This window comes from Belonocnema kinseyi, chromosome 8, assembly GCF_010883055.1.
Source record: "Belonocnema kinseyi isolate 2016_QV_RU_SX_M_011 chromosome 8, B_treatae_v1, whole genome shotgun sequence".
Classification (NCBI taxonomy): Eukaryota; Metazoa; Arthropoda; class Insecta; order Hymenoptera; family Cynipidae; genus Belonocnema; species Belonocnema kinseyi.
Genome location: NC_046664.1, coordinates 137,718,144 through 137,731,312, shown reverse-complemented (window position 1 = coordinate 137,731,312; position 13,169 = coordinate 137,718,144). Strand labels below are relative to the sequence as shown.

Below are 13,169 nucleotides of genomic sequence, written 5' to 3'. Positions count from 1 at the left end.
ACTCTGAGATATCAGATTAGGTCAGTTTAGAGTCTGAATTGTCTATGGGGGAAAGGGGAATGATCTCAGTTGATACGATTTTACAGTAATATATTGGGAGACGGAAATAACATTGCAATACACTGAGATATAAAATAAAGTCATTTTAGAGTATAAATTGTCTATAGAGGAAAGGGGAATGATCTCAGCTGATACAATTTTACAGGTATATATTGGGAGACTGAAAGCACATTGTTGCGGCTTAATTTAGATAAAATGGTAAGGCACATGATTTCGGACTCGGCACTCCGTTAAAAAAAATAGTTCACAGATACATAATAATAGTAATACAAATAACAATCATATAAAGGTTGGTATGATTTTGCCAAGGAGTAAAATTATTTTAAAGAAAAAACAAACAATATAATCAATAAATTAGGACTTAATTCCTTGGCCAAACCATAAAGAAAAGGATCAAGATCCTACCTTCGTACAAATTAATCAGTGGATCGTCGGAGAGCACGTGGTTCGCACCTTGAGTTCACAAACTAGACTGATTTCGAAATCTACGTATGCTAACGCGATGAACCGTGATTGATGGGCGAAATAATAAGTGTCCTGCACAGAAGACTAATTTTAATTGCTACGGCCAAGAGTGAGATCCTCATGTAGTCTCGTTTCCATTGGTCTACACTATCGCCTTTTCTTCTCTTCGTTGTGTCTTCCTCTGCCTCGCTGAACCAAGTCATAGACCAAGTTTTTTTCCTTTTTCTCGAAAAGCAGGAAAAGCGATCCTTGGAAAGTCGTGGCTAGCGGGGTGGCTAAATGCACTCCTGTGCGAGAAGTGGAGAACGGAAGTCCATGCTTCGAACGGCAGATGTGATTTTGGACTCCATGACTCCCAAAACAATAGATAAGAGAAACGGCATCAACAGCCAGAAATAAAATAAAATATGAAAGGTGGCGAAATTACCTACTTTATCCATAATTAAGCTGGTAATCGCCTTGGTCCATTTTCACCAGAGACATGACGTGGATCTCAGACGGCCAAAGAGAGAGCAGATACGATAAGCCAGCAGGGAGAGCCAGAAGAAGAATAAGCAGAAGGTCACAAGACAGAAGAAGCCTCGCTAAGGTGGAGGTGACGACAGACCCTAGTCGATGACGCAATCTGAGGTGGTGGAGACCTTCACGATTCACCACTCAAGACCGCAAAATTCGAAAGCTCTCATAGCGTTTTTTAGCGATAAAAAAAAGAAAAACAAAAAAAGGAAACATAGGCAAATAAATCTTAAATCTAAAAAAAAAAAATAACAATAAGGAGTGCCAAATTTACTTTCGATGCAAACCAAGCGTATTTAGTAAATTTTCAAGTAACTTTGTTTTTGTGATGTTCTGGAAATCCGCAACATCACAATCTATATTCAATATACCTTGACAAAAGGCAATACTTTGCGTATTGTGTTTTCTTCTATATGCTTCAATAAGTTCTTTCATGGAGGGAAGACTATTTTAAAGAGGAGGAGCAGTTTTATGTGGAGGTATTGAAATTATTAAGTAAACTCGAGATTCCGCAACAAAATTCTACGGAACTAGAGATGCGCAGAAGAGTGTACTGCACATTATTTAGCACAATAAAGTTACATATCACCTACAGCTGCGCAGCAGGGTATGGTTGCACTTGTGGACGCACTGTAGAGTTTAGTGGAATATTTGGCTGAGCAGTAAAGTAAGACGGCAATTAATGCTGTGTAGTAAAGTTATATGACATTTACAGATGCCCTACTCTCCTGAGAAACTGCGTAAGCCAGCAGCTCTAGGAAGGCTTAGAAGGGGTCGACTGAAAGCGAGCGTTTAGTGTACTTATAGATAGCACAGTAGACTTCCACAAAATTTACGACTGCGCAGTATATCTGCATGTCATAGAGTAAATCTACATTGACGAGTAGTAAATTTACGCGAGACTTATTTGTGTGCAGTAAAGTAACATGTCATTTATGATGGCGCGGTATGGATAAACAGCTTTTAAGGCTGCGCAGTAACGTTAGGACACTCATATATGCGGTGTACAGTTATAATGTACTTGCACCTGCGCCATAGAGTTCCACGGAACTTACGGATGCGCAGTATAGTTTTACGTCACTTATGAATGTGCAATAAAGTTAGGTGACATTTATATATATATACCCAGTAGTGCTACATGTCTATTAAGGTTACGCAGTAAAATCATATGCCACTTACATATGTACAGTATCGTTATGTGGCACTTGTGGCTGCGCAATACTGCCCGCGGCACGTCAAGATACATAGTAGAGTTCCATATGACTTACATTTAGACAGTGGAGTCCCATGGAACCTACGGGTGCGCAGTATAGCTAAACCTTACTAGTAGATGCGCAGTTAAGTTATGGGGTATTTATATATGCGCAGCAGAGTTGCAGAGGACTTACGAGTGCGCATTAGATTTCCATGGTACTTATGCGTGCGCAATTAAGTTACGTGGTACGTATATCTGTAAAGTAGAGTTTGTCCGTACTTACGGCTGTGCAGTGGAACTTGCGGATGCTCAGTATAGCTACACGTCACTTATGGACACGCAGTAAAGTTAATGGGGATTTTATATATGCGTAGTAGAGTTCTGTAACACTTATGGATGCCCAGTAGAGTTCCACGGTCCTAGTGGATGCGCGGTACTAATCGCTGCGCAGCGGAGCTTAGCGTCACATTTGGCTGCGCAGTAAAGTTACACATTTTTCTGCGTATTATAGTTGAAAGACACGTATGGATGTGCAGTATAGTTGCAGATTATTTTATGGATACGAATTAGAGTCAAATTTTGGAATTTATCATTTTTTACTCCAAATTTATGTTCTCTGCTTGGAAAAAAAACCTCATACCGACTTTCATTACAATCTACAAAAATAATGAAATTTATAAAAAAAATTCAAAATTTGAGTAAAATTTTTAAAATTTTGATTTTAGTCTCCAAATTTATGTCCTGCGACTTGAAAAGCCCGATCCTATTGACTTTCATAGAAATCTAAGAAATTGACAAAAGAATTTCGAAATTTGAGTAAAATTATTTAATTTTCGATTTTTTGTCCCAAAATTTATGTTCTGAACTCGAAAATCCCCCTCTTACTGACTCATAGAAATCTACAAAATTATTAAAATTTTCCAAATTTAAGTCAAAATTTTTAATATTTTAAGTTTGACCTTAAATTTGTGTTCTGTAACTCTAAAAATGTAACCCTAAAAATGTTCTTCTTTCTTCTCTTTTTTCGTTTCTATAATTTAATCAACAACCAATTTATAAATTTTACAAATGTAATTTTAGGAACCTGTTATGTTGGACCCAGGATTAAAATGTTCTTAATGGGTTCGAGTCCAACTTGGACTACTTTAATTTATTAAGAGTCCGGGTCCGGACGCAGACCTTTTAAATGTTTAAGGATTCAGGTCCGAACCCGGGTCATTTAATTGCTTAAGGGCACGTGTCCAAACAGAGATCATTTAATTTCTTAAGGGTACGGGTCCGAACCCGGAACTTTTAATTTCTTAGAGGTACGCGTCTGGACACGTACCCTTTAAGTGCTTATGGTCCTGTGTCCGGACCTGTACCCTTAAGAATTTAATAGGTCCGGGTCCGGACAAGAACCTTTTAAATTAAGGGTTCCGATCCCTGATGTTCTTTCTATTTTCCTTTCATTAAATATAAGAAGTCGCCTTGATAAAGACTCGGATCCGAGTCGATATATGTCGGCAGTATTTAAATAAGGAACATTAAAAATGTATTATTGTTATTTGGTTCATTACCAAATTATTTATAATCCTATCATAAAAAGGAGGTTGCGATTAAATCTCGAAATCTGAATCCACATTATCTCTTCACCTATTGGTTGGATTTAAACGCGCCGCCTATTCTTTAGAATCGAGATCAGCGGAATCTATTATGAAGGCAGTGCATGCGTGCCTAAATGCGATATAGAATCATTTTTAGGTTAAGAACGGAGCTGCGTATTATGAAGCCAAGGCATTTTCACCGAAGTGCGCTCTAACCCTGATGTGATCCACTTAGCGGCGGTAAATGCTAGGGATACAAGTCGAGTCTGGAGTTTGAAATGTACAATTTTGACTTTCATTTCATTTAAAGCTAGCTTTAATAAGGCGTCAAGGCACATTAGAATATCCATTCGACGATTCTTTTCTATGTTGCTTTGTAAATTTACAAGATGTATTAGTTATTTAAACAATTTTAATTAAAAAATTAAAAGTGCCAGTTTTTAAGAGTCAATTAAGATTGTCTTCCGATGACTGCTTCCTAGGTTGCTTTACAAATGTACAAGAACTATTAATTATTGAAACAATTTCAATTACAAAATTAAGCATTTGGTTTTCTTTTTAGGCGTAGGAGTAGTTAATCTGACTTAAAATTAATGCACTAAAATTAAATTTTAAATAATGACGGGCGTTTTTAAAAGTAAGGAAATCGGAATATATTAAAAAATATATATTGTAAAGTAGTGGTTTGTCCCCTGTTATGGATCCTCCCTTGAAAATTAATTAACTTTATTAATTAGGGAAAAACCGCGATGGTTAGGGCTAGTTAACTCCACTGTATTAGAGTCAAACGCCCTACCTTTGGTTACTTTCTTTCTGGGACTGGCAAATTAAAACCTTCATCCATAAGTAAATTTGAAGTTCCTTGCGCCAGGCTCAGTCAACCAACATCAACGTTGCCACTAACGGTGACCAACCCACTTTCCAAAGGTCCGCTTCTCACACACCGACCCCAGTTACAACCCAAATCACCGAGGGTTGACATTTTTGTCTGCTCAATTAATCTAAATTGAAATAACAGCAGGTTCGGTATCTGTCAAAAATAGACTGGCGGCCATTACTGCCACTGCTAACTCACCAGGCGGGTACTAGCGTACTGTCACAGAGGATGGTGAGAAGGCAATCTACTGCACCATGCCAGCCTGACTTGGAGGTTAGGGGGTAGCACCTGCCGGAACGAGTAGGTGAGCAAAGGAGAATGAGAGGGGACGCGACAGGATCAGATTTGGCGTCATCGAATTGAGGACTAGTTTTCTTTATCCTGGATTGAAACAAAGGTAGACGTTAGCAACAATGGTCATCCAGTTTACTTCTGAGTGAGTTATTATATTTGTTTTTTTTGTTGTTGTTGAGATTTTCTTTCGAGACTTTTCTTTTCTTTCGGATTTTATTGGTTTGATTTTGAATAATTTGAGTGCGCGTCGAAATGTGTATAGCTTGGTCGCTTTATTAGGATTATTCAAATTTAAGCACGTGTTCCCGACTTCGTTTTGATTTTCTTTTATTGTTTTATTGTGATTGGTTAATTTTGAGAGTTAATGTTTGACGCGTTTCCCTTTTGGAGCGACACCTAACCGTTAACAATGCCCTTCAAGCAGATAATGGTCGACATTATTACTTTTTGAAATTCACACATCGATATCCACTCATGATTGTTATATCTCCCCTTTTAAATAAACCTGTTTCTTTATATTAATTGTTAAACTCATTTACTGGTTTTTCTGAACGTTTCTTGGCCCCAAGAACAATACCCTCTACACTTTTGTCAGGGCAGTTTTTGGAATCGTCAATTTTAGTTGATTTTAACTTGTTCGTGGTTTGTGATCATGTTTACGTGAATTTATTCTTGTCTGAGACTTTTGTTGTTTTCTTTCGTTTTTAGAAAGTTTTAGAGTTAGCCAACAATGTTTTTCAGCATTGTAGAGAATGGCACAATATAATTGAATCCGTATTTCGGTTTAATCTTTTTTTTATTTTTCAGCATTAAAGAAAAAATTATTTACGGGGATTAAATTATTCAATCGCCCAGCTAGGAATTTTGAGCAAAATGGAGCATTGTACTATTAAAGACGGTAATCTGTGGACGAAAACTACTGACTCTGTGGTCAACTGGGCCAGTTCCCTAACAGTATAGGAACTTCGCGAAACGCTTCAGAAAAATGTTTTAAGATAAATGGGGTAGAATGGCTTTTAGGACTAGTCTGTAAGCCTTTAATCAGGTCGTTTGGTGAGTCTCATTCCGCTTCTGAAATTTTTTTTTTGTAAATAAATATGTGACTGCTAATAAGAAACTTATCCAAGACCGCCCCCTCCAGCCACTTCACTGGATCCGTGCCTCATGTTGCGCAAATAATTATTTCCGGTGGCGATTTTTTTCGTAATCGAATGTCGTCCTTGATGGAAATTTTCTTTCTTCCTTTATGGGTACTTTCAGAATATTTAGAAGGATTTTATAGGAACTTTAAGGTTTTAATGGATTTTAACATTTCTAAATATTATTTTTTCTATGAAAAAATATTTGGCGGTTCTGCAATATATTATTTCATTATTTTCTTCTTTTTTTGTATCTGTTGGCGCACTTATTTTTATTATATGAATATAATAATAGGCCCGCCAAATGCTTTTTTTCTCTTCTTTTATTTCTGTAAAGCATGAATTTAACCTCTTTTTATCAATTACAATGTATTATTCATCAAAATGATAGTAATTACTGCAATAGTTCATTTACTACTTTTAAGAATGTTCCTTTTTTTAAGTATGCTTTCATTCTTAAATTTTCTACTATTTGTAAATGACTTTATTTGAGCATGTTACAACTTATCGAATACATAAATAAATATAATGTTAACTATATATCATTAAAAAAAATTAAATTCCAGTTAATTTCTGTTTTAGATTTAAAAAATTTTTTAAATACTTTTTGAATGTTTCCAAATTTAAAAAGTACTATTATATGTGAAGTTTCTTTATTTTTCCAAACGCAGTTAAATGTACTTAAGTTATAATAAGAAAGTTATACAAAAAATTTGTTAAAAATTCCCTCAACAATTTGTTTGCTATAATTATAACAATATAGTTTCAAATGAAGCCGTTAATTACTGCTCCAGAAAATATGAATGACATTCTTTTATCAATGTTTAATGGCCTAATACATATTATTATAAGATATATGCATATTCGTGTAATTAAAGTTTTGAAGAATCCTAATTTAAAGCCTTCGACATTAGCGAACGACGCCTCATCGTACCTAATAACTGTGATAAAGGTTTTAACAAAATATTGTCACGCACATAGTCTCAAATTAATATACCACTATTATATTTTTGAACAACAGCTTCACGCTTTTCGTGCACAGATCCTAATAAACGTCAATACAATTCGTAAATTTAAAATAAACAAAAAATCTATAACCCCATAAAGAAAATCATTTACAGCGAATAAAAATGAAAAATTACAAAAAAATACACTTTTTATTAATCGGTCACTTTTCACTTAATGTAAATATTTTTGAACTTATTTAATTACCTTTATATTTATCCAATTTCACTTTAGTAAATTAAAAGCAACTTATAGTTTTATTCAACTTTATTACATTTATTATTTTTAAAATTATTGTCAGTTTTTCTTTATTAATGATTAGGAGCCTGGTTGTCACGCCGCCAACCGTATATTTTTGATACAACTTAGTCACCGCATCCTGTTTTCTAACTACGCACAGGACCCTCTTTCGAGCAAAACCATCCGCTGCGCACAAACTATAGTTTTAGTTGAAATGACATTTAGGTGAATCGAGATTTCGTTCGATTGCATAGCAACCGAAACTTCCTACGTTTGATGTTCGAGACCATCAACATATAGTACTGCAGTGGGACTCTGGGTGGCATCCCATGATTGCAGAATTGCTTTGCGTTTTGTGTAATGCGTCAAATCACTAGACATTGCAGCTAATTACAGTGTTTCTTTGAATAACTAGGAGAATATTATTGATTGAAATGTCTAGTGAATTGACACATTATGCAAAACGCAGCGCAATTCTGTAATCATGGGACGCCACCCTCTGTGTCTCTGATGCTGTTTCAAAGTCGAAAATCGAACGAACGTCTCTTTCTAGGTGGGGGATAGCCAAGATGTCTGCCTGCCGAGGGTAAAAAAATAATAGGAAATGCATGTGACAAAACTTCCTTTTTATAATAACTTGGAATCTTGAAAAAAAATTATTTATCACCATAAGTGTATTTCGATATTATTTTTTATTTTCAAAAGCTACTCAACTAAATAACAAAATTGATCATTTGTTTCGTAACAAATTTGGTATTTAATTGAATAGGTTTTGAAAATTTATAAATAATAAGTAATATCCAACTACAATTATTATGAAAAATATTTTTTTTCCTAGTTAAAAAAAATTAAGTTTCATCGCATAGGATTGGTATTATTTCTTGGCCGTCAGCGTATAGTTATCTTGCCAGCTGACTTCACAGCTTGAAATACCTAATAGGGAATAGAAAGATAGGTGGAATCGTACGCGGGGAAGTCCAGTACTGTATTTCGATGATTGACACTGATAAAATAATGCAGTGTGAAGCGTCCAAAACGCTGCTAACAAATCGCATCTCAAAGTGACTCATAAAAAATAGAACGTGCCCCAGGTCATACTTTGTAGATAAACAAAGAGTTTATTATTTTTTCAAAAAGTGTTTCACCATTGCAAAGTGAAGTCACGTGATTTTTGGCACTTGAATCATTTAGATCACCGAAAGTGAGAAGAAAAACAAATTTTGGTACGTATTATTATGCAAATTGACTTAACGGACATTTTACTCTGTAATTTTTCGTTATTATTTGATATCAGTTAACATTGTAAAGGACTTATAATAATAATATTATTTGATGTACAGTTTCTCACTACAACGAAATTTTTTAAAGGATTCGGAGGTTCGAAGGAAAAAAAAACTTGAGAATGTGTAATTTCTATATTTGATGCATAATATGTATTTTTTATTCCATAATTTGAAAAAAACTCCATTTAACTTAAGATTTCTACGTTAAGCGCAAGTGACTTTTGTTTCTTATGCGGTTTATCAACTGATTTTAGATGAAATTTGTATATTCTATTAAATTCTTTTCATTTTAAGTGACATTTAGACAATTTTAAAGTTCGTTTCGTAAAAGCGACTCTTGTGTAAAACTTTGCAATGAGCTTTAGAAATTACTTTTGTTTCTGTAACTCTCATCAATGATATTTAATCGATTAAAAACTAATTCTTAATATTTTATCTAAATTGTTGTATTTTAAACGATTTGAAATTTTCTAAGATCGCATCATTGAAGCAACTTTTTTTTTGTAAATTTACGAATAGCTTTGAAATTTAACTTTCATCATATTATAAAATATTTATAAATTTTCTCAATAGATTTTTCATAAATATTTGATAACTTATCAATATTATTCGAATATAAATGACTTATGGAAAATACTGATTTTTCGTGTGATCCTTTTTGCAGTACTATCAAAGAGTGCTTTTTTGGAATTAAAAGTTTTTTTAAACCTGACAGTCGTGAATGTGAATCTAGAAAACATATTGCAAACGATTTTTAGTTTTTTTACAATTTACTTTTCAATTTTCGCAGACTATACTGAAAATGTAGCACAGAGTAGCAAGGACAGCAAGGAGTTAAAAGGCGAACGGGCGAACAGTCGAACGATTTGGCAACCAGAGAATTTTTAGATCCGTCAACTGTTACTCAAGTCATTTTCCGAGGTGAAGATAAGAAAAATCTTTGCGATTTCGATATTGGTAGAGTAATAAGGGAGTTTTTAGATCCGTCAACTGTTGCTCAAGTCATTCTCCGAGGTCATCAAAAAATGCCAAATGAAGTTACTCGTGATACAAATAATGAACCCTTTTATTTTTCCATACTAAATAGAGTTCTACCGAACGGCGAAACAGTGGAGTGCAATTGATTGGTCTGGAGTCATGAACAATCCGCGTTTTATTTTTTGCCATGTCGCTTGTTCAATCTTAATACCGTAAACCGTACGCCTCTCTGTTGTTCAAACGGGTTTTCCAAAATCGAAGAAGGAAAAAACTGTCCGATCGACTGAAATCACACGAATGTACTCCCGATCATCTCAATTTTTATGTCAAGTGGCGTAAATTGGAAACGCGTAATCAAAATGATTCTGTTGTCGATCACCTTTTAAACGAGAAACTCACTGTTGAAATTTGGAAATGGCGCGAAATTCTGACTCGAATATTAGACGTCATAGAAAACCATAAACGCCTGCAAATTCATTATCTTTCGCCTGAAATTTAAAATGAATTCATTCAAATCTGTGTGCAACACATTCAATCCAAGATTTTAGAAGAGCGAAAAAACGCGAGATACTATTCCATAATCGCAGTCAATTGCAGTCAAAAAACGGGAGAAGCGAACGATAACACGATTTGTGAAGCTTTGAAAAGTCATAAAATTCCTTTAATTGAGTTCCGAGGGCAGGGTTACAATAACGGCCGGAATATGAGTGGTCATAAATGAGTTCAAAGTCACATACTCCGCGAGAATCCTCAGGCAGTTTATTCACCCTGTGGAGCCCACAGTTTGAATCTGTGCGGAGTTGATTCTGCGGTGAGTTGCACGCAAGCGATAATTTTTTTGGGCGTCGTTCAAAAATGATATCCCTGGTTGGCAGGGGTCCAATAAGTTCAAAAAAATTATTTCAAACATTTTGGTTTTGCTCAAATAATAGAGCAAAGCTTTGCAGCCAACATTGTAGACATTCTGTCCCACGCTAAAAATTCCAATGTCCACCACTATCTTGGGTACTTTCTCCGCTCAGACAAACTTGTGTGGTTATTGTGAAAAAAAAGAAGAAAAGTACTCCCTTATTCCTTACTAAAAAAGTTTTTGTTATTTATTTGATAATTATTTTCTCCTGATCGCTTGGATTCTTCCATGCATGGCATGCTTAAGAAAATCATGGTTTAAAACTGTATGGGATTTTAACATCATGATTTTATGTACTGATTTTATTACATGCATACCTGACTTATAAATTACAAATTTAAAAATTTTTTTGTGATTAGAATTTTGTGTGTTTAGAACTCTTCATTTCTTTTATTTTGTTAACAATCAAAATTCAGTTTGGTAATAACTTATATTATGGTAGCTAGTTAGAGCTAGTAACATTAAATAACAAATTTTAAATAAGTTAACAAGGATTTAAGTAAAAATGGTACCAGCAAACAAAGCAGTCCAATTAGGAAGCTGCTTCTCGAAAATCATAAGTAATAAGCGAATTTTAAGATCACTAACTCTATCAGCTGATAGAGTATGAATACATCTTTATACATTTATTTTTCTACACCTTTTAAATACATTTTTATACTTTTTATATCTAGGAATACATTTCTACCTGTCAGAAAACATTGTGTGTTCGACCCTCCTTGAAAACGCGTCATTGCATGCACGTGAAGCAGGCGTAATATGGCTGCTTCCAGCCGTTCGCACATGCGCATTCTGCCACCGCGCCGGACCGACATGACACTTTGCGCCCGCTACATAAAACTTTACACCCGCCTCACATACGAGTACATTGCACCACGCATGCGATGATACGGAGAAAATTATGCATATATATAGATTATTTTAAATTGCATCGTTTGACACCACAATCCCCCTTTTGATGAGTATGCTATTTCTTCATTTCACGTATACAGTAGGACTCGTCGGATCGGGACAGACCGGGTCTCCACATTCGATCAGGCAGATCGCAGAAACAAATCTAGCTACACCACCTGGTAGTGACGTGTCTTAAAATGTACAAGGCCCTAATATTTCAGCGGCCGTTACAAGCCGGTCAATTTTCATGCATACAGCACTGACTTTCGTCGCGAGGAGTCTCCTGCGTTTATATGCGAGTGCGTCTACCTATCACGGTCAGTGGAGAAGTTTACGAGTGGGGACTACATACCTCCGAGGATTTCGATGCGACAGGTCCTACTGTAATTTAAAATTGTCAAAAACACCAAACATCCTTTATCTGCTTCATATGCTTGTTTTCAAGGAGGGAAGTACAAAAAGTTTCATGTGTATCAAAAGGGCGCACAGTTATGCCTCAAAATAGCCTTATTTACTCCCTCAATACACAATGTACTATTTTGTGCTCTGAAACGTTTTTAATTAATCTTATAGAGGCCGTTCATACTGTTTTCCTTTTTGTGTTGTATTCGGGCCCATTCTACGCTGCAGTAGAAAGAATAGCATGTTTTCTACTAAAACTGCAGGCTGATATATGTTACACAAATAAAACCTCCTACCATAAATGTTTTCAAGACAAAGTGAAGTTTTCGTGTTTTATTTTACACGTATCCCTGCATTAATGTTTGTCAAAATGTCAAATCTATGTTATTAGACTGGCTAAGAGAAAGAAAAAAATAATCTGTTATAATTATATTGGAATCGTCAAACCAATGTTCCCAGAGTAACGTGAAATTAGGATTTTCATGCAGAACTTCTGAAAAAATATCTGTATGAAGAATATCTGTATGCAAATAAATGAAAAGACAATCAGACAAAAAAAGTTTTTCAAATAATAGAATTCTTCAAATCAAACTTTTTAAAATTTGAAAAGCATTGAATACGTAACTGATTATGTTAAGCATTTTACCTTTTGTGTTTTTAATACTTAATATTGAAGTAGTTTAGAAAAAAATGTTTTAATCTCTCACTTTTTCCTTTGACGAATTCGGAGGTGAGATCAGCAGACACATCGAAGCTGCCAAAAACCACTAGCAGAAGAAACGTAACGCCGAAGAAGCGTATGGTCAACGGCGCTTGTAGCCCGTGTCGATGGATGAACATGATGAGCGCGCATGCCTTCTAAGAACCCGTGGGTTTCGTCGATTTATTTTGCAAAAGTTTTTCATCAAAAACGTCCTTGAAAAGCGATTTTCCGTGTTTGTTGAATATGAATAATAGGTTAAGTAATGTTGATCTGTTTGCGGCCATTTCGAATTCCACGACGAAATTAATACATTTTCAGCGGTATGCTGTTTTTCCAATTCTGAAATAAACGAACAGACAAAAATTAGTTCTCGTGTCTTGTCACAAAGTTTACAAAAAAACAAGAGCAAATATTCGCTACATCCTAATGACAGCAGGGATACACACGCGTATCTAATCTGCAATGCTACATTGACCAGAAACCTGATGAATATTACTAATGGGAATGTCTCTCATTTATCATGAGTTCTCACATAAATGATCCTTTTTTATGACGAGTGGAGCGACTGGGTGTGTCCATTCTTATGGCTATGGTATTTCTGTGGATACAAACTTATCGACAT

General features: G+C 35.1%; 1 protein-coding gene across 10 annotated transcripts in view; it reads right to left on the bottom strand.

The window, feature by feature from the left end:
• The window catches only part of LOC117177683 (epidermal growth factor receptor-like), a 326,636-nt gene that overhangs the window by 66,648 nt on the left and 246,819 nt on the right, over positions 1-13,169 (bottom strand). For all 10 annotated transcript variants that reach the window (XM_033368525.1, XM_033368527.1, XM_033368523.1 and 7 more), the window contains one exon: positions 12,552-12,886. In XM_033368525.1, the coding sequence (XP_033224416.1) occupies positions 12,552-12,684 (133 nt within the window). In that variant the 5' untranslated portion in view covers positions 12,685-12,886. The remainder of the gene's footprint in view (positions 1-12,551; positions 12,887-13,169) is intronic.